Consider the following 25,520-nt stretch of genomic DNA (forward strand, 5'->3'; position numbering starts at 1 on the left):
GCATTGTTATCGCTCAGGACGTATAATTGAAACCCTTGAGTAAATAAACAGAACTATATTTTATTTAAAAAAAAACCACACAAAAACGACGTAGACTTTTAATTATAAAAAGTCTTCGATGAAATCTCTTGGGATGAATCTTAAAAATACAAGATCGTCAACTGATTAACCACAGCCTCATGGGTGAATTTATTTTTTTTAATTTTCTTCATTTATCGCTTTATTGTTTGTACAGGTGTTTTTATTTGTTGGGAATTTACAATTTGAAATCAAATTTTGGACAATTTTAGTCGAATTCAAACATTTTTTTTGTCAAACTTTGGTGCAAATAATTTTGAACCGTACCTTTCGTTCCCTTTTGAATGCAACTTTCCAAATAAACCAAACCCACTGATAAAATATTCATCTTAGGCCAAGAAATAATGCTGGGAAAAATAAACAATTGGAAATGAGAAGATTCTTACATTAGAACAATTTTAAATTGGATTCAAATTCCAAAATTGAACTATAAGTAAGAAAATGTTATTGAAAATCATAGCCATCTACTGTGAGCATACTTTTGGATCGTGCGTTTTCCAGCATTTATGAATGGAAAAGGCTCGTTCGTACCTATCAACACGTTGTGGATTTGTACAGATCAGAAAAGTTACTTGGACGATTTGTCGAATTTCCTCGTCAAGTAATCGGACATGTGTATTAATTCTCTCAAAATGTGGATCGCCATTATCATCGACCACACGGCTAGATTGGTTAAGATCATGTTTAAATTACACACATTTAATTTCGAAGGAGAAAAAACCTTCACAATCACTTACAATTCATGGAACAAACATGACATATAACATTTGAGTGCTGCATCTTCGTGAACTTCACCATCACTGAACTCCTTAATGGCCGCTAACATGATGAAATTTCATGTTATTTATTCCGAAAAATGCATTTAAAGTACCTTATTAAACCGTTTCCTCTAATTCTAACCATCGGTAACTACAGTTTCGGCTTTACATTTTTCGCTAATTGGTTTCAATACCTCTAAAAAGTCCGGCGGTGGCCACTGAAATGCGAATAAAATAACAATTAACCGAAATAATGTTCGCAATTATATTCTTCGTTTTTTTTCGCCTTTGGAATTTAATTTTGTACAGGAATTAGACCAACGGCATGCCGTTGAACAACAACTGAACTTTGTTCGAGCACAAGAAGGTTTTTAGGGGCAATAAAATGATAAATGCAATTGTTTTGAATTGTTAGTTGAATCACTATTTATTTTTCTACTTAATAACTATGAGAATGTGTTTCTTTTGGCTTTTATATTGCTTGCGCTCGACATCGGCAAAGGTCTTGTTGGCTTGATGGTCGTAGCAGGTCTGGTTTCTGTCATTGCTACGCAGTGACTTGTGTGCTGGTATACATGTGTCGTTCGTTTGGTTGTGTTTGTGTATATGGGTTCGTGTGTATGGGCTTGATTGCGTATGGAGTTCTGAACAAACTTGTTTCAATTTTTTCAATGTTCGTTACATGGAAAGTGTTTTTCGTTGGAAGTTTTCACTTCAAATGTTAACAATTAAAAACAATATTTACAGTGTCGTCACGTCGTAATTCAGCATTAAGCTGGTCAAAACTAAACAAAACAATGAACAAAGAAATTACGAAAACTAGCATTCTGAAGATTTTCTCTCAATTTTACTCGGCAGTTGTCACCGACTGATATTCGAACCTCTTTATTCCCCCTTTATATACACACATTTCGATAGAATGGTTTTAGCATTTTTTTAAATAGCATTTTGTTTCTAACCAAATTTATCAGTTCTAATAACAAGTCTGGTCCATTTATCAGTTCTATTTCAAGCGAAACTCAATCGAATTTGCAACAATGTAACTGATTATATGAAATTTCATATAAATTTAAATGAGTTCATATTAGTACTTCCGTGCCAACTAAATATATCGATTGAAAGAGAATTAAAGTGTTATTTCGAATAATTCCACCACCTAGCAGCTGGCAGCTACTAAACGGCATGGCTCAATACATGTTGAAGCTCTGGATTGAATGGATAACTATTGGTTTTTGGATTGACTTCTATTCAGGAAATTTATCGTTTGTCTAACGCAAAAGTTGTTTCAATAAAAATCTACACAAAAACGATATTGACTCTTGATAAACTATCTATTCAATCTTCTGTGATAAGATGCACTTGGAGATGTGTAATCATGGGCAGATCAATTTTCACTATATCAAGCAAAATATAAGACTGCGGCATGTATCTAAATCACAATACGATAGGTAAACTAATAAAATTATTTTTTATTTGATCTTATCTCATTGTTTTAGTTTAAGTGATTGTAATATAATAAAGCATTTTTGGTTTTGCAATGGAATATATTTGATTTGAAAAAAACTGCAGCATTTTGAATAATTTGAATTGAAATGATGCTCATGGCGAAGCATAGGATGAAAGTAATATTTCAAATCATAGAATAAAACAAAAGTAATAAGAAATGTCAGTTTCAATTAAATTATTTGTTATAAACTTCTGGTCTTCTTGATGTGTACAGCGGCAATTCCTTACGAAACTTTCGGCTAACTTTTGGGTCTGCAAAGTGAAAGAACGAAAATTACTTTCTGAAATGGAGTGAAATGAACTTGATTGTTGAATCGAACCAATTTCGTGGAAAACAATTTCTTCTCCAGTTTCGGCTTTTGCGAGAACGTTTCCGATTGGATCGATAATCATAGAATGGCCATAGACCACATAATTGGCTTGTTCATTTCGTGCTGGCGAAACAGCAGCCACAAATAGTTGATTATCAATGGCTCGAGCACGATGCAATAATTCCCAATACTGTGGTCCAATGCTAATGGGAAATGCAGCTAGGAAGAATATCAAATCGCAACCTATGGAATAATTAACAGTTCAATTGATCAAAAGGAGAGTAAAACTTCCTTTGTACTTGATATTGTTAAATCAACATCGTATTGTAGCACTAATTCAATTAACCCACCAGATCTTCTGTACGCTTTAGCGAGTTCCTCAAAATGAACATCATAACAAATCTCAATGCCACATTTAAATCCATTCACTTGAAATGTGGCTAAATCATCACCGGGCGTAAAAATACCCACTTCAACAATGTCAACTCCTTCCTCTGAATGATAATTACACAAATGCACCTAAATCAACAAACATTTCATATCGTATCATCGCTTTTGATTAAAATGTGTCGACAATTTTTCACTTGCCTTTCGGTAGCGTGCAATTAATTCACCGTTTGGATTCCAAACTGTGGATGTATTATACAAATTGTCACCATCGCGTTCAACAATTGTTCCGCCCACAATGTACACGCCAAACTTTTTCGATAGCTTGGATAGAGTGCGACAAGTTTTGCCTTCCTCTATTGTTTCAGCCATAGCAGTAATGATTGAGGCATCTGTGCAATACTCGAAATTGAAGCACTCAGGCAGTGCTATTATTTGTGGATTATATTCGTTTGCAGATCTTTCAACCAACTCTTCCAAATGGATCAACGTTTTGGCCAGACCGGCTTGTGGCGCAAACTGAAGCAAACACAATCGCAAACCTACAGAAAATACAACGTTGAAACCAATAGAACACCTTCAAAAAGATTTTAATATTGAAAGCAAAACTGACTTGTTTCACTCGAGGTCATTGTTCTAAACATTGTTACGCAAGTCTTTGGGCTCAAACTCCAGTTACAACTGAATTGAATGAAACTTCTAATCAAGTTATTTAGCAATATAACCAATTTAATTATATGTTCAATCGCAATCAAATAATATTGATTAAATCGACTGATGATTTTTTTTCACAATCGAATGACTGTACTCATCGCAATTACGACGTAATTGATTTCTGTCTTCTTATTCGATAGTACAAATGTGAATGTAAAAATACCGGTTTCGTCTTATACGTCAAAATGTATCGTATGCTTTAGTGTTGCCATAAAATAAACGTCAAACTGTATATTTCATTTAAATGTTTGCAAACAAAAATTGTTCTTATTTTGTTTATCAGCGGTTTTTATGATTTGTCACCGTCTATGACGGCCGACATATGTAAACAAAACAGGGTGATTTCTAAGAAGAAGATGACTTTCATTTTAATATTACTTACTTCTCGGTTTTCTCTTTGTTAATTTTGTTTAACAAAGAAATAAATCTTGTAAAAACATTTGATCGCTGTTCTTTTCTAGTGTTACATATTATTGCATCATTCAAAAGGCAAAAAGATTTGATTTGAGCTGCCACAGCATTTTTTTGATTCATGGATGAAAGACTTTTTAATATTTGCAAATTGTTCATATTAAGTTTTGCTTATTTATTTCAAATATGTCATTTCGTTTGATAATTTTGGACAATTTTATTCAATGTTGGTGCAAATAAATGTAAAGAGCTTTGCTGCATAACCTTATACACTGTGATCCCATTTAGATTCAAGAAACGAAGCGAATCCGGTTGGAAAATGTTCATTTTAAGCCAAGAAGTAATGCTGTGAGAAATAAATAATTGAAATGTATGAGATTTGAATATTAAAAATTCTCTTTGCGTTCAATTTTTTTTTTAGTAATTTCAAGTTTAAAACGCAATGAAAATATTCAAATTTGGTCAACATACTTTTGGATCAGCATTTTTCCAGCATTTGTGAATGGAAAAGGCTCGTTCACACTTATCAGCACCTTGTGGATTTGTGCATTGTTTGAGAACAGGCTCGGCAATTTGTCGAATTTCGTCATCCATTAATTTGACGTGTGTATTAATTCTCTCGAAATGTGGATCGCCATTGTCATCGACGACACGGCTAAATTGGTTAATATCATGTTGAAATTGCAAATTTTAGTTTGAAAGAAAGAGAATAATAACAATCACTTACAATTCATGGAACAAACACGACATAAAGCATTTAAGAGCTGGATCTTCATGAACTTCGCCATCGCTGAACTCCTTAATGGCCGCTGAAATGATGAAATTTCATATTATTTATTCTGGAGACTTCATTGGAAATTCGGTATAAAGTTATTTCTTCTTATTCTCACCATCGCTAGCTCCAGTATCGGCTTTACATTTGTCACTAACGGGCTTCAATATCTCCAAAAATTCCGGCGGTGGCCACTGAAATGTGAATGAAATAACAATTAGCAGATATTGTTCACAATTATACCCATCGGTTCCATTTTTATTTTCTTTGAAATTTAATTATGTTGCGAAATGTTGACGTTTAACAAGAATTGCTTCTTGTAACTTTAATTAAAACTGTTCAAAAATGGACAACATATGGAAAACGTTTTTCGTTAAAACTTTTCAACTAAAATGGCATCAATCAAGGACAATATTTACAGAATCGTCACGTCGTGTTCCAGCATTGGACTGTCCGAAGCTCAAAAAAACTACAAACAACGTTATTGCAAGCACTTGCATTTTGAAGATTTTCTCTCGGTTTCACTCTTGTCATCGACTGATGTTCCAACCGCTTTATCTCCACTTTATATACACAAATTTCGATGGAATGATGTTGGCATTTTCCAAAATAGCATTTTGTTTCGAACCAAATTCATCAGTTTTAATTACAAGTCTGGCCCAGGCATTAGCACTGATTATCACTGAATCTTGACGAAAGTTCTATTTGAAGCGAAACACATGATGGGCCACAATGTAACTATTGAAATTGGAACAATGTAACCGATGATATAAGCTCTATTGAAATGAGTTCAAAGCAGCACTTAATGCTAGCAAAATACCTATTTGACGTGAATAAAAGCATTCATCCGAATAATTCTACCAGTTGCTAAATGATGGCTATTTTCTGTGTTTAATTACCGTCTCCGGTGCTGTGTTGAATGTCTTGTTCAAGCTGCATTTGAACATTTTTGCTATTCACAAGTTACGTAACATTATGAACGATCCAAAAATTGTACGTGACAAATAGACAGATAGTGGTGATGATGTTTATTTTCCCTTGGTTTTAGTGTGTCTATAATTCGTGCGCTTTTTATACTATTCTTATTTCGGTACCCATTGTTTAAGTTGGCATTAAGCTGTTCTTGAATAAGAATTGAATGATGGCCATTTGTTGTTCGCTTTTGCACTCAAAAAAGGCGATGGAAAAGTATCAAGTAAAAATGCGATTGAAAAAAGCGAGAACGCACTTGAATCAGCTTTCGAAGAATGAAATAAAAAAAACCCTTTGAAACTATCGATGCCGCTGTTTTTCGTCATGACATAATAATCTTGAACTGTAGAAGACAACGCAAAAATCGTAAGCGAAAGTGATATTGAACGCCTCCTCTGTTACACACGCTGTTTGATGTGGAATATAAAATGTACAACAGCCACCATGCAATACAGTTGCTTCGTGTTGTTTTTCTTGTCTGTAAAATCCCACTGGTGCTGATCCTTGTCGATTTTCTTTTTGCATGACGGAGCTTTGCTTAATTCATGGAATGTTCTTGTGTGTTTCGCACTCGTCTGCATCGGGGTGTAAATTGGATTTTCCTCCTACGTTTCTGTCGTTCTTTGGCTTGTAAATTGATCATGTCACTTGGCCATTCAATTGATTGTATCAATACGACGAAGAAAAACGACCGCAAACTGACCGATAACGTGCTAAAACCATGACAACACATACAGAAAAACCACTGCTAATGACATAATGCTTGAGTTTTTCTGGGTGTGATGTGTTTCCTTGTTATTTTTTTTTCTTCTTTGGAAGATAATAATGAATCACAGCTCGTTTGCACTTGGATGCTCTGAGTTTGCTAAATTCACAGCGAATCTATTCGCAAGAGTTGTCTATGGACAATGTGAAAAGACGGTTTAATGGATTCCAACGATTTCTCTTGCGCTTGTTTTGTACTAATCACCAAAGTTGGTTTACTCCTCATTAAGATGCTGTGAACACAATTCACACTCGGTTTTTTTGTCTTCGTCTTTGTTCGTCTGCGTTGTATTCAATGACTTTCAAAGATTTTATGTACGAACACATTCCATTCTTTCCACTTCGTTAGCATTTGATTTGGTTAGCTCTATTCTTTGGAAATCTAGTTCACCTCTCCCACGAAACACATTAAAAAGTAGAGATATGCACAAAAAATTAGCATGAATATGAGTGAAAATAGTAAGGAAATGAATATCGAAAGGAAAAAAAAGTGAAAATGTCCAATGTGCTTAGCAAAGTGTGCTAGCTATACGATTAAGACTTAATCTATCCTTAACTCAATGTGAATAATTTTTATTCAGATGAAATTCGAGAGAAAACTTTCGTATCCAATTCCATGTGCTGTGTGTATCTTCGAAAATGTTATTCTAGGGGAATACATTGATCCCTTTGGAGAATTTTTTTTTCGTTCATCCGTTTGTGAAAAGGAACGAACAATCGAAAACAACACGTGATAAAGGAAGAGCTAATACATTTTGAGAGTGATTTGAATTGTAAATTGTACATATTTATATGTGTTTGGTTCCGTCTTTATCGATCTTTTACTTTTCCTAATATGTGCACACTATTCCAAAGCAGGAAACTGGTGTTTTTCACTCTGTGTTTATATCGATTCTGCGACTCGAATTAAAGCAATAGAAAATACACTCATTCATTATTCATTGGAGCCGACAGACGGGCGCAGCGCATACAAAAGTAACATACAAAGAAAGCAAATGGAAGTGAACTGGAAGCATAAACAAAAACCAAAATAACGCAAATTGAATTTTAAGAATATCTCAATACAATATTGTTGCTGCAAAATCCAGCGTCTCCCTTTTGTATCAAACGCACGCACGCACTCATACGACACTTTGTTTACTCTTCATTCGGTGTGCTGTTGTGCGACAGTTATCATTGTTCCATGGAGTGATTTACGGTTGCTCACTCTCTCTCTCTGTCTTTTTGTGTGTGTGTCTCGAAATGTACATATAATATTGTATTCAGCAATGAATTATAGAAACGGAGTTCACGCTTTTCGTGCGTAAAATTTCTGCGCTTCGCGAAAGGAATCCTACTTAAAGAAGTGCATTTGTGATGGAATGATACGGTTGACTCTTTTTGTCAGTTGGGTTCGGTGGTGTTGGAGGCGACATGAAGGGGGAGATTAGAGTATTCTAATAAAATATTAGATTTTTTTCCAGTGTATCATTGGCACAATCTCCATACTTACAACCATTTTCACACCGAGCATCTCGCTTAAAAAACACTACCAACGCCCATTTCTCTTCATTTACCTCCATCCAAAGAGAAAATCATTTGCGAGCAGGAATTGCTCAGTTTCAAGCCTTGAAATAAATTCATCATGCAAACTCCATTCATGCCGTTCTCATCTCGATAAGGCCAACAATAATACCAATCCGCTTCGTACAATGTAATAAATTTACACAAAATGAAACATTCCAACAACAAAAAAAGCCATGTAGCAATGTAAATAAAGCCTCGATGTTGTATGTTTGCCAGGCAACACGAATGCCATCCCATGGAGAGAGAGAGAGAGCGAGAGATGTCAGTAAATATTTATGTTTGAGTTTTAAAACAAATAAATCGGTTGAAAATTTATTAATCAAAATTGTGTTGCGGTGTCTCGTATCACTTTTTGCTCATCTCTTTCATCGTCGCAATTTTCCATTTCGTGTAAACGTAGACGGAGTGAGGGAGAGTGAAAGTGAGAGAGGGAGAGAGTCAATTAAAATGGCATAAAATTTTACAATGTATGCAGATGTTTGAATAATTGTGACTAATAAGCATTTCGTCGTGTTGTTATTAATGGAGTTTGTGCACATTATCCGAAATCTAAATTGAACCGTTGTACAAATATTCGGGTCATCGGCACAAAGGGGAAGGCGTATGCGAGAGCAAAAGAGCGGCACATATCGTCACACATTCCCTTGAAATTGACTTTAATTTAATTTCCTCACAATAAATTTGGCGAAGGTAATGATTATGGGCGAATAATTCTCTCTCTTTCTCTCTCTCTCCCTCGTATCGCTATTACTTAAATGCAATATTAACAGCATTACATGATTATATGTGTGTTATTCTAACCATTTTGGATACGTGTTAGTGTGCGCGTGTGTGCCACCCATCAAGAATCATATATACCCATTGTCACTGTGCGCTCGATAACACCAATTCATCCGCTTACATCTGGAATTCATGTTAATATGTAATTCCTTCGATATTATATGCAACGCCAATTTCCCACTGCTGTCAACGGATATGAGAGTCAAATTCGTCGGTTGTGATGAATACATTTGCAAGCAAAAGCTGTAGACGATGTCAAAATGTCGTCAGGAAACAAGCACCGGATTACCCGCAATGCACTGTGTTCTACGAATTGGAATGCACAAAATTGTTTCGCTGCGTGTATTTTATCGGTTTTTTTCTCTATTCGCGTTAGCTATGCCAAGAAATTTGTAATTCCTTCGAAGAGTGATGTATACTTGAAATTGGAAGCGCATATTAAACCGCACTAGCAGCGACAGCAGCAGTTACGGCGTCGGCAGCACCCCAACTAGTCATATGTGTGTCAAACAAGGCAAGCCCTAGTGTCAAAGCAGGAACATTTCAATACATTAAATGCTCTCTGTAATTGCTTAATCGTAGATTCAATTGCCTCGGCATTTTCCGAGAATCATTTTTATGCCCTACTTTCCATCCACTTAAGTATTATGGCCAAACAACAAAATGGGTGCATACAATTGTTTTTGATATCCATGAATATGCTTCATAAATGTTGTTGTTCGCTTTTTTTTATTCGAAAAGGGAAGAAGCTCCGTTCGAATAATACAATGCATTTGAATCAAGCGATATAATTTTTTATGTGCCGATCTTTTTCCATGTGAAAAATGCTCTCGATGTGAATCGTAATATATCGGTGATATCAAATGTCTCTCATTAAATTGTTCCCATTTTCGGCCTTGGATGCCATGAATATAACAATCAACGAATGATGTGTGACGGAATCCATGAGAGATGAACATGATGATATCGATTCATCAACACCGCGAGATGTGCCAACCGAAAGACATTCGGTTAGACGCTTCGTTGGGCTCAATGAAAATCTACTTACTCATTTTACGACTTGTGTTATAGTGGATTTGGATAAATTGCGCTACCGCAACTCAATGTCACATTTCGACGAACGGATTTCACAATGCGACGATTCTTCGTCATAGACCGACGATAAAATGTAATTTTTCGGATAAATAAAATGGAGTGTATGTTTTGCACAAAAGTGAGCAAAAACCACTAAATTATTGATACTAGTCTGGCCCGTCTTGTGGATCTCCGTAGCGAAAGAGAATACGGGAATGGATATTGACATCCAATTACTTTTCACTAATAGCATCGTAAATAAATCATAATTAATTAAATTTGTTCGCATCCGAAACGGTCCGATTTGGCTTACAGTGTGTCGTACGGTGTGTGTGTCTTTCTTTTGACGCAGCAAAACTTTATTACGACAATAAAAAGAGAAGAAGCAAACCACAGGAAAAATAAGTTTGTAAGTCGTTTCATCTTCGGCTACAATATGTTTGCTTTTTTTGTTGCACGGCACCAGTAAAATGCAATGTCAACCCGAGAAATGTCGAGACAAACTTTGAGACCGTCATAATATTTGTGTTTGTGGATTTGTCAAGCACACGTTATGTCGTCTGCCTCGTGTCGAATGCGGTGTGTTGATATTCTGTGCAAGTTTTACCAGAAAAACATTCGAAACAAACAACATCTTCGACATTTTGTTGCTAAAGAACAACAAGGAAGTGGGGAGAAGACACGCCGTAGAATTTGAGCAGTCAAGAGTAGTTCGCCAAAAGGTATAGCAAATGCTGAATGAAGAATTATACGAACGTTTCGACCGTGGAGCGATGCTTTGTAGTCTCCCGTCTTCCTCTATTCGTCCGCTGGGACGAGTTCTTCCTCGGATTTTGTTCACTTTATAGCAATTTCGTGAAGATGCACGTGTGTATCTGAGTCTAGTGCTTGCCAATTTTTACGACTGACCCCTTCGAATAAGCCGTGAATGTAAATAATTCCGAATTCGACAGTGTTTTTTTTTCGTTCCATTCTTTTTCATGGCTAGAAATCGGTTTTATCGATCTTTTTTTTCTCCATTCGATGTGAGGGTATTCCTTCTGTTCTATTTAGAGAAGAAAAAATTGTGAGACTATAACCAATTTAATGGCTTTGCGATGCTCAATCGGCGATTTCTTCGCGCGCCGTCTTATTTTATCAGATTCGGAAAATTTTCATACAAAATATGACTCTTTTCACGGAAAACACCGAAATGGAAGGAAATATTGTGGGGAAGCGTAAAGTGAATGCTGCCGCATTTCTACTAGACATTTTCCTTTGCATTTGAATTTTGCCGACATTGAATGTTTTATCGATTTTGTTTCAACGCACATTTTAAGACAGTCGGAGTCGGCACGGTATGTACAAGATTTTGCTACATAAACCTTTATGAAGTGCTACATCGACGCCCCTTATCTCATACGAGATACCAAGTTCGAGCTGTGATCGAACGATGGTACGAGACAAATACGACTCTTGCTTTTTCTTCAGCAGGTATCTCATTTTGTAAATAGCAATAAATTTATTTTACATTCATCATGGCCAACTCTTCGACCCTCGTGCCTTTTATTCGCTGTACTCTGACGATTCTTGAAGTTTGAATGCAAATACGAGATGCTTTTCATTGACAACGATGGGCTTTGGCGTGAATTAAATGTAATATCAAGGCATAAGGCGTATGTATTTCTTTTTCTCTATGAAAATGACGATAAAGGTGCACAGTTGAATTGATTGCAAAATTTGAAGGTGGCTCAAAATACATATTGCTTTCGGAAAACAGCATTACGGAAGGGATTTTCATTTAGTGGCTATTTATACCTCCGGTTTTGATGCCGCAATAAACGCCCGCACATTGGTGGAAGCTGGCAATGGAAAAGTCCCGGAACTTGATTATCGTTGTACAAAATGGAATTAGTGTGGCAAAAATTGATTTTCAGAAACTTAATCGTCAAAGAAAGATCCTTTTCTCAACCAAAGGGCAAGACAAATCGTTTTCTTTGCGCATTGCAGTGCTTTAGCCGGAGGAAGAATTGACTCTTGCACAAAGTTATCGCTGTAATTCAAAATCCACTTGAAATTGAACGAACTCAACTAAATCCTGGTAAAAATTGCTTCGAAAATGGTATAAACTGTGTTGGCTATGCTTTTATCGAAAATCGAAGAGCAGCAGCAGCACGAGCAAAGAAGAAAGATGACGGCAATAAAACACGCATTGCTCTTCGATTGACTTGATTGCCGTCAATTTATCCGAATTTAAAGATGTTATCTATTCAATTTTCTACACTTACACAAAGCGACAACTTCGTCTAATGCAGCATAAATAGTTGCCCGGTTCCAAGATCAAAACCCACCGAGAGAAGAATGAAACTGAAGGGTGAAATGTGTTCGAAACTTTGTTCAATAACTAAATTCCAAAGGGTAAACTTTTCATAATATAATTTCGATTGTACGAAAATTGAGTGGAGTTGCAAAAGTTCAAGTTCAAAGACAAAAGGAAGAGATGGAAAGGAGACGACATTGAATATCAAGAATATTCGATAAATATCACAAGTGAGACTCATGAAAAAGCGCATCTTCATCGCAATATTTTCATAGCCGTGTCAAAGAACTTACGAAGAAAATGTTTATCGCATCCGGGAAACATACTTAGGTCGCATGATGTCAGACATTGCACAAGTGTTATGTTATGTTTGCTTTGGATTTCATAAGTAGACGAGAAAAAAAGCGATCGGAAAATATGTACACGCCACTGCAATGGATACACTAAGCATCTTCCCGTTGCCAAGGATGTGCTCAACACGTTTGTACGGCATTAATTCGTTTTTTTTTCCTTTCTGTGAGTCCGTGTTGTGCTCATCCTCGTTCGTTCTAATCTAAAAAAAAAATAACATCCGCCAACCAAGATGTATACGTGTGCTGTCTCTATGAATAATACAAATAAACGACTGGATTATGGAATAAATTTCCAACATATTACACAACGATTTGCATTGTATTGAATAATATTTTGCATTTTATGTTTAAAATGGCTTCGTATCGCTTTTTCCATGGCAAACGAACGAACGAATGAAAGAAAAAAAAGAGTAGCGAATGTCTTTCTCGTTGATGGTGCTGGTGCTGTTGTTTGCTGTTGTTTCGTGACAATGATAGCATTTGAACTTTAAAAGCCTGTCTCATCTCAACATAATCCCAACGTAGTATTCATGACAAAAGCACATTCAAACAACACACAGCAGCAGAGCGAGTAAACAGAGAGCATCAGCAAATAGATCTTGAAACATGATTACAAGAAGCTGCATCCATTTAGTAAGTTTTTCTTGTCTTGCTCTTTACAAGGAAATTAAAGAGAAAATGTTTGGAATTTGGTGGCGCTTTGAATTTTTCACTTGTTTTCGTCGAACGACGAATTGTTCGGTGTCACCAAATTTTGAGCGTCGACTCGATGGAAAGGAAGAGAAACAACTTCTGAGACGAAAAAGAAAAAAAACGTTGGCGAATTTCAAAGTAGCGATAAATGAGACATGCTTTGTGTGCGCTAAACAATTTGATTCTAAAGCGAACTTTGTTGATCATTTCATTATTTGAAATGTTTTTCTGCGTTGGAAAATTCGTTAACATGGAAATATTTTTATGAGCAATGTGTTGAAGATATTCGCGCTCGGTCGATTGAACAACACTCAGCTACTAGCCACGCGCACACATTCACAGAGACATCGGACGCCTTTTGCTCCCTTTCTCTCTCCCCATAGGCCACGCATACAAACACACTTGTCACTTCGAAAAACGTCGGAACGTAGTACATGGTGGCAACATCCACACAGTTTATGTGCTGAAATTCATTCATTTGTATTCAACGAACAGAAATCTGTTATTGCTTTTTCCTCTTCTCAATTTTCCATTTGGCGATTTTGAAATGGGAATTTTTTTTTTCGCTCGTTTTGCCTCTTTCTCTCGTGCGATTCATTATTATCTGTATTTGAAAAGCGGATGCTTGACAGGATATTTACTATATTGGCATTCCCATATCTTTGTTGATATTCAACACTGTTCCTGGTCAATGACCAAATGGCATACACATAATAAAAACCAACAATAACAATGACAGCACCACCACCACCAAGAAATATAAGCTGTCGATTTGATTCCGTAATAAGTTGTGAAAAATAGAGATAAACGTTATGCTTACAAAAGGCCCAGCTTAGTTCTATTGTTATTTGTTGTGGCCATGGTTGCATTGCCGTTATCTTCCTGAATTTGAATGAGTCCATTTTTGGGCTTTCTTTTCGTTCTTCTTATCTTCCCGAATAGTAAAAGTATTTTTTTCTGGCCGCAACGAACTGAAAATTGCAAGTAAAGTACATACGATCCCGATTCACCCCATTGCAAACATACACACACACATGAATTCAGCTAGATGATACCATTGTGATTCAATTTTTATGTGTTATTTATACATTTTGTTGAAGACGTAAAGGAGAAAAAATTATGCTCGAATATAAACACACATATTTTTATATATGTATTATGGATCTAAATTTATTGCTACAAATTGCAAATTGTAAATTGCGTTCAAATGTTCCGTTTCAGTCACCGGATATGCTTTGCCGTTGACTGACGAAGAATGGAACGGAAACGAAGGATGAATAACGTCTGTTCCATCATTAAAAAGAAAATGTCAAAGTGGGTGATTTATTTTGAAATTGGAATCCATATTTCGATGAAAGTACCCAATCTAATGGATCTCGTTTATCAATACCGCTATGGCTGCTGCTGATCCGCTCAAAATGCCTTTTTAATAATTCACAACATTTTACTCGGAGTTTATTTCAAATGCAGCAGAGCGAACCACTCTTGTTTTCTCAAAAGCATAAAATCCATACACAAAGACACACACACACGTGCTGAGCATAAAATCAAGTGCATAAAACTACATTTGCAACATTGGTCTGGCCGCGTGTGTCTCAGAATCATTTATATGTTCATCACATTTTCATGTTTGATGTCACAATCATTTGACAATCATTTTTTCATCCCTTTTGTTTTATTCCAATTTCTCAAGTGTGCTCCTTGCGCTGAGCAACTCACATTAACTCTTTCGTTGAATATTTCATTCAAAGCTACTTTGTTATGTAATTCATATCAATTTCATTGCTTTTTCAAGCGGTTTCCCGTGCATTCAAGTCGAAGTGTGTTGCAAGCATAAGCAAACAAACGTTTTAAATAAACAAATGAAGATGGAGAGCGATTGGCAATAAAGAAGTAAAAATAACTCTGTACAGGGCAACAAAATATCGATTTTCTCCCACTAACCGCCAACAGCAACAGGCGATCAGAAAATATGTCTAATTTTAGGCTCTGAAACTCTTCAATACTCTCAATAATCTGTTGATAATCTCGTCCCAAGTTTTGTGAATGGAAAATTTGCCTTTCAAAAGAATCAATACCCACCACCAAACAGAAAAGGTTGAAGAAAAATGAAAATGGAAAAATCGACTAAAAACGTACGCATATTGCTCTTTGGAGTTTGTTGTGTAAATTGAATTTCAATACGTGTGAACTAATCCATATGGGATTCTCCGTGATTTTCATAAACATGTGAAAATTGTGCGCTATTGTGCAAATGAGAATGCCATTGAAATCCATCGAACGTCATTCATAAAGGGCTTATGAAAAATGTGTTTCTTCTTTTGTGCCAAAATTGTCGCTGCTCCGCAAATGGAAAATTCAGTTGAAAGCACACGACCATATTTCGCTACGGGCAGAAATTTTTTTTTTTTTTGTAAACTTGACTCATGAAAGTCTTTGCATAATAAATTCGCAATGTTACTGGTTTGGTTGTGTTCACCGCAATGAGGCTATGTTTGAGTATGGGCTAGAAAAACACATAAACTAGACGTATTTATGACCAAATCAAACAAAATGCTACACACAACCTTGCAGTCTTAGCAAATTGTTCATTTTGTCTGTGCTAAACGGCTTACATGTTCGTCATCACTTGTGTTCGATATGTGTGTATAAGGATGGTTGATTCGAGCCGTGTTTATTGTGCGTAAAAATCCGCACTTGAGCAGAGAGCCGCTCGATTGCACGGATCGGCTGGCGTAAAAGGATAATATGCAAAATGTAATATCACATTACCCATTCTTTAGGCCTGTAAATTGTCTTTTAACACAAGTTTCTCTTGTATCTCCCCAGTCGGCAGTACTTCAAATAGTTGCTTTTTATTAAAAATTTAAACCGTATAATACGAAATCAATAAACCATTTTGCGATGTGATACAAGTGTTCTTTGCTCGGAATACGAGCAAAGTACACAACAGTAACGGTTGAAAGACGGCAAAGGCGGAAAAAAAGTTCAATTTCCTCTTTTTTCTACTTTGTTCGTTCATCGGCCGCATGTGAATGTGAAAGAGAGTATGCAGTGCTGTGAACATCGGTGCAAAATATGGATTTTCCATTAGTGAACAGCGCAATCGCAACACGTGGTTATCCCTTGGATTTACAAAACACAGACGATTTTATAAAAAGATCGACAAACCGTACGTGGTGCCGACAGAATTTTGGACACTGAAAGTGAAAGAGAAACAAAGGGATACAAATCGGGTAGGCTAAAATGGAAATGATCCAGATAGAGGCAACACACATTGACGACCGCTCCAGATAGTCAGCTCAAATATACGACAATTTTTCAGTCAGCTGGTGGTGGTGTGGAATTTTACACATTTTTCTATCAAATAACGACAGAAGAAAAAAAGTTGGCGAAAAAGAATTTCGCTTTTGTTTTCACTTGTTCGCACGAAGACTTTTTTTTTCACTTGTTCGCCATTGGGGTGAATCGGATGCGGCTGAACCAACAGCCCCAGTCAACCAAACTATAGTGAATTTATTCACATGTTACGCAAGAATTGGTTCGGAACATCAAACGGACTGTACGATGAACGGAAGAAGGAAGAAGAGAAAAACTTTCGCCCGAAGTATTTTTTTAGCAAGTTTGTTTTTCATCTAATTTTGGCGGTAAACATCCTACGCTCAAAAATGATTTCAACATTCTCATTTTTCCCGACTTGCTTTTCTCGCTTTCTTCCTGCTCGTTTCATTTATTGCCGGAATGTATGTTTCACCATATTTATATTATGAAATTACGTCTGGAGGCTGCTGAACTCTCTATGCGTTACGTCAATTGCGTGTATCTATGTATGTGCGTGTGCACTTTTGACGGGTTTTGTTTTCGTTTTTCATGCGTTCGTCTATTTCTTTTGGTTTGTAGTTTTTATTATATTGTTATTTTTATTATGCATAATGTATGATTATTGCCCTCATTCCTGTACCGGGAAAAATGCCGGCAAACGTTTGCCTCTCTATCTCCCCATTCGATTCGTTGGCGCATTCGAGTTAGTCTGCCTACATAAATTCGCTTCTATTTCGACTTTCCTTCCTTTTCTTCTTCTTCGTTTTTTTTTTGTATTTCCGAGGGGAGAAAGGGCCGTTGCCTTCACTAACAAGAACAAATGTTTTCAGATTTGTTCTACTTTTTGCGTACCGCGCCATGTGCCAACATTGCTGCAACAACTAGACTACATAAACCAGCATCAACAGCAGCATAATCAACGCTGTGTTTGCGCGCTATGTAAAAGTGAAACGTGTTCCGTATCTTCGCTTTCGTTCATATAGAAGATATTTTTATTGCTTTAATGTGACACCTTTAAAATAATATATGCTAAAAAAGTAGACGCTTCGCATTTATATTTATAAAGTTGGCTTCATCAACACAAACAAAAACCGGCAATGACATTAGCTTCAAAACAGAACGCACAATTCATTTTGGGATGAAGAAAAAAAAAGCGCATCGACACACACACACTTTCACTTTTCTCACTTTTCCGTGCCACGCACGGCATAACTGTCAGGCAACATGAAACTTTGTCATAACAAAAGCTGCTTTCCGCATTTCTCATTGACTGAACGTGCGACTCTAACGATGTTTTGACGTGAATATTAAACAGGAAGTTATTGCTTTATCTTAAAAGTCATTATTTTTTCTCTGTCGTCCTTTTTCCCGTAAGTATGAAAATGTTAATTTCGGTGACGACGCGCCGTCATAGACTGGCACTGTTCATTTTCACCCACCGCCATCATCATCATCACCACAAGGAATTATTTCGATGTTTTTATTCTCATTTGCCTTAATTTTACACTTGTCTCATTTGATGTGGAGCTCTTGTGGTCTGCGTGTCATCGGAAGCAAATGCTCATTTGCGTGCCTCGACATCTTAGATCGTTCCGCCGTGATAATGACATGGCGCACACACACACACCCACAGCGTCGAGACTAAAATAAACGATACACAAGTAATTTTAGTGGTCGCATTCAACGAGAAGATAATTTTCGATCATAAAAATGTTCCGCTCGGTATGAATGAACTTGAGTCCTGAGCATGAAAAATCATTGGCATGCAACTTTTAAGCAGATTGTCGAAAGCTGAACGCATTTCAAGTGTCTATGACCTCGAAAAAAAAAGAACTGATAACAACCATCAGTTCCAATTTATCAGTCTCAATTTTTAGCCACAAGCATGCTCGCTGGATTCACAAGACGAACTGTTGTGCATGCAGAAAACGTATCACCCGTCTAAAGAGTAATTTGTAATGTGTCTTGTGACTTCACCTTTTGTTCTCTCGATACAAGTAGTTTGCTAGTATCGTGCGTTGCATAGATATATCCCCTCGTCTGCAGCTTCATTTGCCATTTATTCGGTTGTCGGTGGAACCGAACCATCATCTATGCGAAGAAATTTTTCTCGATGTTTCTCTTCAAAATGATTTACTCCAATATTAATTCACAACTTTTCGTTTCTTTTGCTTGCGTTAGCAGAAAAAGCTAATGCCAACAAATAAGATAAACAACGAGGGAAGGTGAACGACGTCTGTTCGCTGTTTCGATGTCTTTCTTTGTCTCTCCCACATTCACTGTCTCTCTCTCTCTCTCTCTCTCTCGGTGTGTGCATGCGTTCAAAATGGCTCAATACCGAGCAGCACCACCAAGAAATCCCTGAAATAAGATATAGGCAATGATAAAGCAGGAGGTTAGTTAATTGAGCTCCTTTTGAGTGTTATGTTGTGGAAAAATATAATATTATAGAAAACTGGATGTGTTTTTTTTCTCGTTCGCTCCGCTTTCGTAACTAACATTCTTCTTCATTTTCAGCTTGCCATTTTTACTCACAAACTGTTGTTTCCTACCTGAACCACTTCTCCATTTCGCTTTTTTTCCCTTCTTTTATCCATTCTTCGCATTTTTCTCTCCCACATTCTTTGTGCTTTATGTGATTTTCCTTTTACTATTATTTGTGCACATCAAATGATGCCACCGCTGTTGCTGCCACTGCTGCTGTTGTTGTTTTTATTGTTGTTGCTACTCCATTGCAAAAACTTGTATCTGATGTACGTGTCAAACTGGCACCCAAGAATTTCATTGGCACGTATATACTCCGCTTTTGTGCTCTGGAGTCTTTTCAAAAAAAAATTATCGCTTTAAAAATGACGCACACACATACACCACGTGATGCTGCTGCGACTCTTTCAGAAAATCATCAAGTTTATGGCACAAATTAGCTTGTCATGTAATTAACCGAAAAGATGAAAAAAACACACAAACACAAACACATTCACTCATCTCGGGAAATTCTGTAAAATGGCACCGAAGATAAGAATCCACAGCACTCACTCACATCACAGCCATTTCATCGTTCTTCGCTTCTTTGTCAATGAATTGTGTTCGGTATTGTGTGGAATGGTGTACATGTTCTCTGTATCAACTCAAATTCACTCTGGTTGACGAGAGCGAACACAAGTGTTGTAATCTTTAATTTAATCACTTTCACCGAAAAAAGCCGAAAAAACAGACATTTTATTAGAAAACTTTTGGTTACCAGATAAATTCACGATGAGGAGGGTGTGCCGGTATTTTTCTATCCCTATGTGTGTACGTTTTTTTTTTTCTTTTATCGAGCTTTATTTTAATATACGGCATCTTTTTGTGGTGGATATCGGATTTTATCGCAGCCACATCGAGTTTTGGCAAACCAGCGTGGCATCCGTTTAATTTTTCACCTAAAAAACCCCGGTGTAATAGTTCAAACGTGACGCGAGGGAGAGAGAATTTATCAATTTACCGCACATTGTTGCGAGTAGCGAATGTTGTTGTTGTTGCGGTGACATCGTCGACGATGAAATGAAGCGCAAGTTTTTCATTCAAGCTCAACAACAGACGAATATTTTCATTAAAACTACTCGCAAACGAACAAGTAAAATGTTATCGAAAAGTTTTAGTGTGAATCCGACTCGAAGGCAGACTTAAATCGATAAGTCCACAGTAATGATAATGATGAACGTCTCGAGAATGTGAGAAATTCCAACTGTTTTGTCGCTTCATCAACTTGCTGAAACATTTTCAACAATCAAAATGACAAAATTCATTTCATTCGTTGATCTGTTGTTGTTGCTGTGCACCGAGCGCTGGCATTGGAGGAGTCAAATGGATTCTATTAAAATTCTAAAGCCGAATTTCCAACATTTTATTTATTGAAGTAATTAAACTCAATGAAATTTGTTGGTGTCGCAAAAAGGCTTTTGACCCTTTTTTCCCTATCCCAGTGCGGCTTTGGTCCGATTCCCCGCCGGCCAAATATTGTATTGCTTCTTCCTTCGAAAATGTTGGTTGTTCGCATGACAAATTGTATGCCATGAGAAAATCTCATTATTTTATTGTATGTCTTGCCTTTCTGTGCATTTGAATCAACTTTCAATCCAAACATTTAGACGCTTGAGCCATGGCCATTTGACTGCAAATCGACCGTATGAAATGGAAATGCTTACCAAATTTTAGATTATGTTCACATTCTCAAACCATTTTCATAATCCAATGTCCAATAGAATGTTTTTCCCGCTCAATTTTTGCCGTCCGTTTTCCATGCAAAACTGAAAACGTAAATATTTTCAATGGCAAACAAACGTTAATTTGGCTCATTGTCAGAAAGAATAAGTCACAAGTAGCAGAGAGTGTGTGTGTGTGTGTGAGAGAGAGAGAGAGAGAGAGGGGGAGAGCAAAAGCGAGAGGTACAGTGAAAGAGAGAGAAATTGAACGAGTGAGTGGGAGAGTGAAAGTAAGCTTACTAAATGCGACGCTTTTGTTCATTGGCTAAAGAAAATTGCATTACCAATACACAGACCAAGTCTTGAATACACCAGTCGCCTTTGAAATGTTCCCTATACACATGTGAATGCTCGATAATAATAACGAAATATTATATTGCGACAAAGTATACGATAAAGGTTCCGCTCTTGTAATCAGTTGCAAAGAATTTAATTTAAAATACCAACACACGCACTACACGAGAGATGGCACGAACAACACCACACAAAACAATTCCGACGCAATAATTCCTCCAAAAATATTTAATTTTAATCCTATTTTGTTGCGTTCGAAACCGAATTCTCGTTCTGTGTCGGCGGAAAAAACCTTGTACCTTCACACCCGATATGTGTATGATACACATATCGTAACGTTATCGCATTTTGCTCTCACATTACAATAAATTTCCACCGCACGCACACACACCACCCAAAATAAAACCTCTAAATTACATTTCAAGCTTAATTTTAGATGTGTATTTGAGTAAGCAGAAAATTTCACATAAACCATTCTCTCTCTCTTTCACTACTTGTTACATCGCTCTTGGTATTCTATATTAGATGCAGCCAAATGTCTGTGTATTGAAAAGGAAGGAAGTCATTTTCAACGTAGATTGGTGTTTTGTATCGCGTACAATGACCACATTGAAACGAAAATTGTCCCCTTTTTAAATAAATTTCATACTCTATCGCTCATTAGTATTTATCTTTTGCATCGTTTAAAAAGAAATTAAATCCATTCTATTCATGTTGTTTTCGTCTGATTCATCTGGTTCTTCTGGTTTCTTCTTATCGAATAAAAATTGGATTACTCTTTCTAAGACCTGTTTGTCTCCCGATTTGACTTCTAAGTGTTTTTTTTGTGGAAATTATAATAGAAGAATGTTTAATTCTTTAGAATTTCAAAATAAATCACATGACCCACCTTTTGGAGGCGGAGTTGGTGGAACCGCTGTATAGGTTTCAATCAATTTGGCAATATTTCTATGTCCTAAGAATGAAAAACCAACATTTTTTGCATTACTTTTAAAATTTCTCATCTTCTTCTCCGGAATATGAATCGAAATAAGAACCATTTTTTCTCGCTACGTCAGCTGGAGTTAGTCCTTCATAGTCTTTGATAGTTCTGTCATATCCGTAGTCGAGTAGAAATTTGAGACACCTCGTATACCCTGAATATGAATGACAATTTCACTTCCGATTCGAATTATTTGTTGCTTAATAAATTTATATGTTGCTAATTTCAACATACTCACTTCAGCAAACAAATGAAGAGCGGTACCTCCATCTTTAACATCAAATCTTACATCGGGATGCAGAATGTTTTTTTTTGTCTTTCCGTTTGAGTCCAGCTAAGCTCGCGTCTAAAATGAAATGAGTAAAATATATTATGCAACACACATTTCGATGTTTTCAACACTTTGAACTGAAGCATTACCATCGCCCCATTCAAGAGCAGTTCTTTCGTCTTCTTCCCGTTCCTCTTTCATGTATGGTCTATGACAAATGGGTAAACTTTATTATTTAATAAAATTGCAAAAATATAACGTTGTAATGACACCGAGATGTAACCTCCTTTTTTCGGATATTCCGGAAAATCCGTAATAAGCTGTAACTATATGGAATAATGCCAATATTAGCGCAAAATTATCAAATCGAAAGATTTATCGTCCAAATAGTCAACGTCTTTCAATATTACCTCCAATTAAGGCGATACTTGACAACAGTGCCGCGATATATTCACTCTTCATTTTCAAAACTCGACTTGAAATTGGAGTTTGACGCTTCAGCAGAACTCATCAATTGCGTAATAAGAACGGGTTCAGACAAATACTTCAATTGTTCATATTCTCTGAACTTATGTGTTATCACGTATTATTTCCTGTTTGCGAGTTGTTTTTATCGGAAATTATTTTTAGTCTTGGACAAAGACATGATTGCTTGACTTTGTAGTGACAATATTTGAGCAGCGTTTTTTTACTCTTGGATTCTTATATGTTTGAAAATTGTGGTATATACGTGAACTTATAATATATTTAAAATCCTTGCTTTTATTCCGTTATTCTGTTCGTCTCATTCCAAATCAAAGGTGTGTCATCAATAAACCATTAAAATATTTAACGAGAGAAATAATAACTATCCAATATGCAATCGACATTAAACCTTATTTTTTTTATTCTCAAGAGAAAATGAGACAATCAAAAAAAAATCATCCAAACCGATTTACTTCAAATTGCTGGTCAACAATTTGAGAATTCTACTAAATACATTTTACGTGTACTAAAACCATTTAATGGACAATACTAGAAGTTGATATTTATGTTCCGTTATTCTATTTGGCCCAATCCAAATCCTCCAATAGGAAGTAACGATATGGATCAATGGCCATTTCCACGTAACGCCAAAATGGTTTCGAATTTGGTTCTCGAACTTTTCCATAAACAAGTCTTTCTATGACAACTATTATAAACGCCGTTGATACCATGCACAAATAGATGACCATTTCTATGGAAAAACTCTCTGCATTGATTGTTGAATATTGAAATTGGTGTTTTTCATTTCCAAATAATCGATAACGTTTTAGCCATTTGACGATTAAGCCACCTTCGATTGCTCGCTGTATGAATTGGTTCAGCTCATTTGAGAGAGGAAAATCTTTTCGAGTCAACATGCTCAACCAATATTCGTGGATGATGTTCGGATAATCGAAGCAATGTGCATTTTTTAGAGAATCAAAGTGACTAATTCCGGTTTGATTACGCGCAATTGACAGTTCATAGGAAATGGCGGCGGCAATCTTATCATTCCATTGAAGTTCGTTTATGTATTGATCAGGGTGATCTGTCATTTTGAATTTATCCATCGTTGGGTATATCTAAATGTGGAAAGATCAATATTCATACAATATATTCTTGTCGATATTTCTAAATCATTATCTATAATGTAATGTAATTTGGTTCATATTCTGGTACATTTACCTCCCTTTGTTCTGATATTTTTTCAAATGCAAACCGATCACCGACCAATTTGAACTCTCCGTCAATAATTTCTTGAACGGATTGTACTTGAGGGTTCAAGATCGGTGTAATAACAAGCTGCATAAGAACCGAAGATAAAGTACACACAAAAACGAGTGCAGCCAGCAAACATAATATACATAAAATGCGGTTGGCAGTAGTTTTCGGGTAATAGCAACATGGAAATCCCAAAAAACAAACAACAGCATTGAACGTTAGTTTATGCCAATCCCATTTTGGGTGACGTTCAAATGATTGACAGAAATAACTTATGCTTAAAACCATTATTGACAACGCAGTGAAAATGATGTAAACTAATGGATCATTGCACAAATGGGATATCTTTTTCCACAACGGAATCGGTTGCCTTTTTTGCACACACCACGTTAAAGCGTCATGATAGTAAGATCGCAATGCCACCAATTTCTGGTTTGTTATAACATTTTCTTCCAAACCGCCAATGAAGATGTCGATTTTACTGAAAATAAATTTTCACGATTTATTATATCGAATTTCATTTTTGAATGTCAATCAAAAAAAGAAAACTCACGAAAATGCAGCTGATTGTGAAAAGTTATTAAAACGTTCTTCGCTGCTGAATACTACCTTCAATGGTGCGTCTGTGGCGACATATTCGATTTTCAAGTGGCGTCGTTTTGCGAAGTTTTCAATTATGTCCACATCCAATCCTTTGAATGAGTGATTTTCATAAAAAGCGAATGGTTTCGATTGTGATACCATTACTGTCATCGTTCGAATTGGCTTCATTTCAGATGGTTTTAAAATGAAAATCAAAATCACTATGGACAATTTTAGCTGCAACATTCGGACGTATGTTTGATGGAAAAATTCAAGCGTGAATAAATGAACTTCAAGAACTGGAATCAGGCATCAAGTCAACTTTTCACTACCTTTATACTGCCACGTGAACAAACATGATTTCAATTTATAATGACAAAAAAGGGAAATGCAACCGGAAATCGACTTAATGTTTTTTTAATATTTTTTTTTTCCCCAAGAGACTGGTAATCATCATTTACTGTGTTCGATTTCAAACAGCAGTGGCATTTGATACGTAGTTAGTCGTAGATGATCACTTCATTGCATAATGATCTAATACGCTAATTATCAACTGTTTAATGTAGAAAAACGCATATACGATGTAGCCAGTGTTCGTAAAGTGTATTTTTTCTCGCAGAACATTATATTTCGGAAAATTCGGTCATTCATAGGACTGTAGA

At 36.3% G+C, this 25,520-nt stretch overlaps 3 protein-coding genes and 1 long non-coding RNA gene across 4 annotated transcripts; all 4 read right to left on the minus strand.

Moving 5' to 3' along the window:
- Positions 1 to 362: 362 nt before the first annotated feature.
- Positions 363 to 1,662, minus strand: LOC129566787 (pheromone-binding protein-related protein 6-like). Its single transcript, XM_055443014.1, has 4 exons — positions 1,582 to 1,662; positions 979 to 1,054; positions 816 to 897; positions 363 to 741 (listed from the first exon to the last, which is right to left on the minus strand). The coding sequence occupies exons 1-4, from the start codon at positions 1,660 to 1,662 to the stop codon at positions 543 to 545; spliced, it is 438 nt and encodes a 145-aa protein (XP_055298989.1). The 3' UTR covers positions 363 to 542.
- Positions 1,663 to 2,351: 689 nt separating this feature from the next.
- On the minus strand, positions 2,352 to 3,842 carry LOC129567141 (omega-amidase NIT2-like). The gene is made up of 5 exons (XM_055443767.1): positions 3,654 to 3,842; positions 3,242 to 3,582; positions 3,004 to 3,172; positions 2,663 to 2,896; positions 2,352 to 2,594 (listed from the first exon to the last, which is right to left on the minus strand). Exons 1-5 carry the CDS (start codon positions 3,682 to 3,684, stop codon positions 2,518 to 2,520), a joined length of 852 nt encoding a protein of 283 aa, XP_055299742.1. The 5' UTR covers positions 3,685 to 3,842; the 3' UTR covers positions 2,352 to 2,517.
- Positions 3,843 to 4,373: 531 nt separating this feature from the next.
- On the minus strand, positions 4,374 to 5,536 carry LOC129567145 (general odorant-binding protein 83a-like). The gene is made up of 5 exons (XM_055443771.1): positions 5,357 to 5,536; positions 5,056 to 5,131; positions 4,893 to 4,974; positions 4,637 to 4,820; positions 4,374 to 4,511 (listed from the first exon to the last, which is right to left on the minus strand). The coding sequence occupies exons 1-5, from the start codon at positions 5,435 to 5,437 to the stop codon at positions 4,494 to 4,496; spliced, it is 441 nt and encodes a 146-aa protein (XP_055299746.1). The 5' UTR covers positions 5,438 to 5,536; the 3' UTR covers positions 4,374 to 4,493.
- A 13,201-nt stretch (positions 5,537 to 18,737) lies between these two features.
- Positions 18,738 to 22,435, minus strand: LOC129567146 (uncharacterized). The gene is made up of 3 exons (XR_008687824.1): positions 22,336 to 22,435; positions 22,188 to 22,253; positions 18,738 to 22,109 (listed from the first exon to the last, which is right to left on the minus strand). It is a non-coding gene; the product is annotated as an uncharacterized LOC129567146 (long non-coding RNA).
- Between the last annotated feature and the right edge of the window lie 3,085 nt (positions 22,436 to 25,520).

Source organism: Sitodiplosis mosellana, unplaced genomic scaffold (assembly GCF_009176505.1).
Source record: "Sitodiplosis mosellana isolate CC-2019 unplaced genomic scaffold, AAFC_SMos_1.0 Smas_scaffold_5, whole genome shotgun sequence".
Taxonomy (NCBI): domain Eukaryota; kingdom Metazoa; phylum Arthropoda; class Insecta; order Diptera; family Cecidomyiidae; genus Sitodiplosis; species Sitodiplosis mosellana.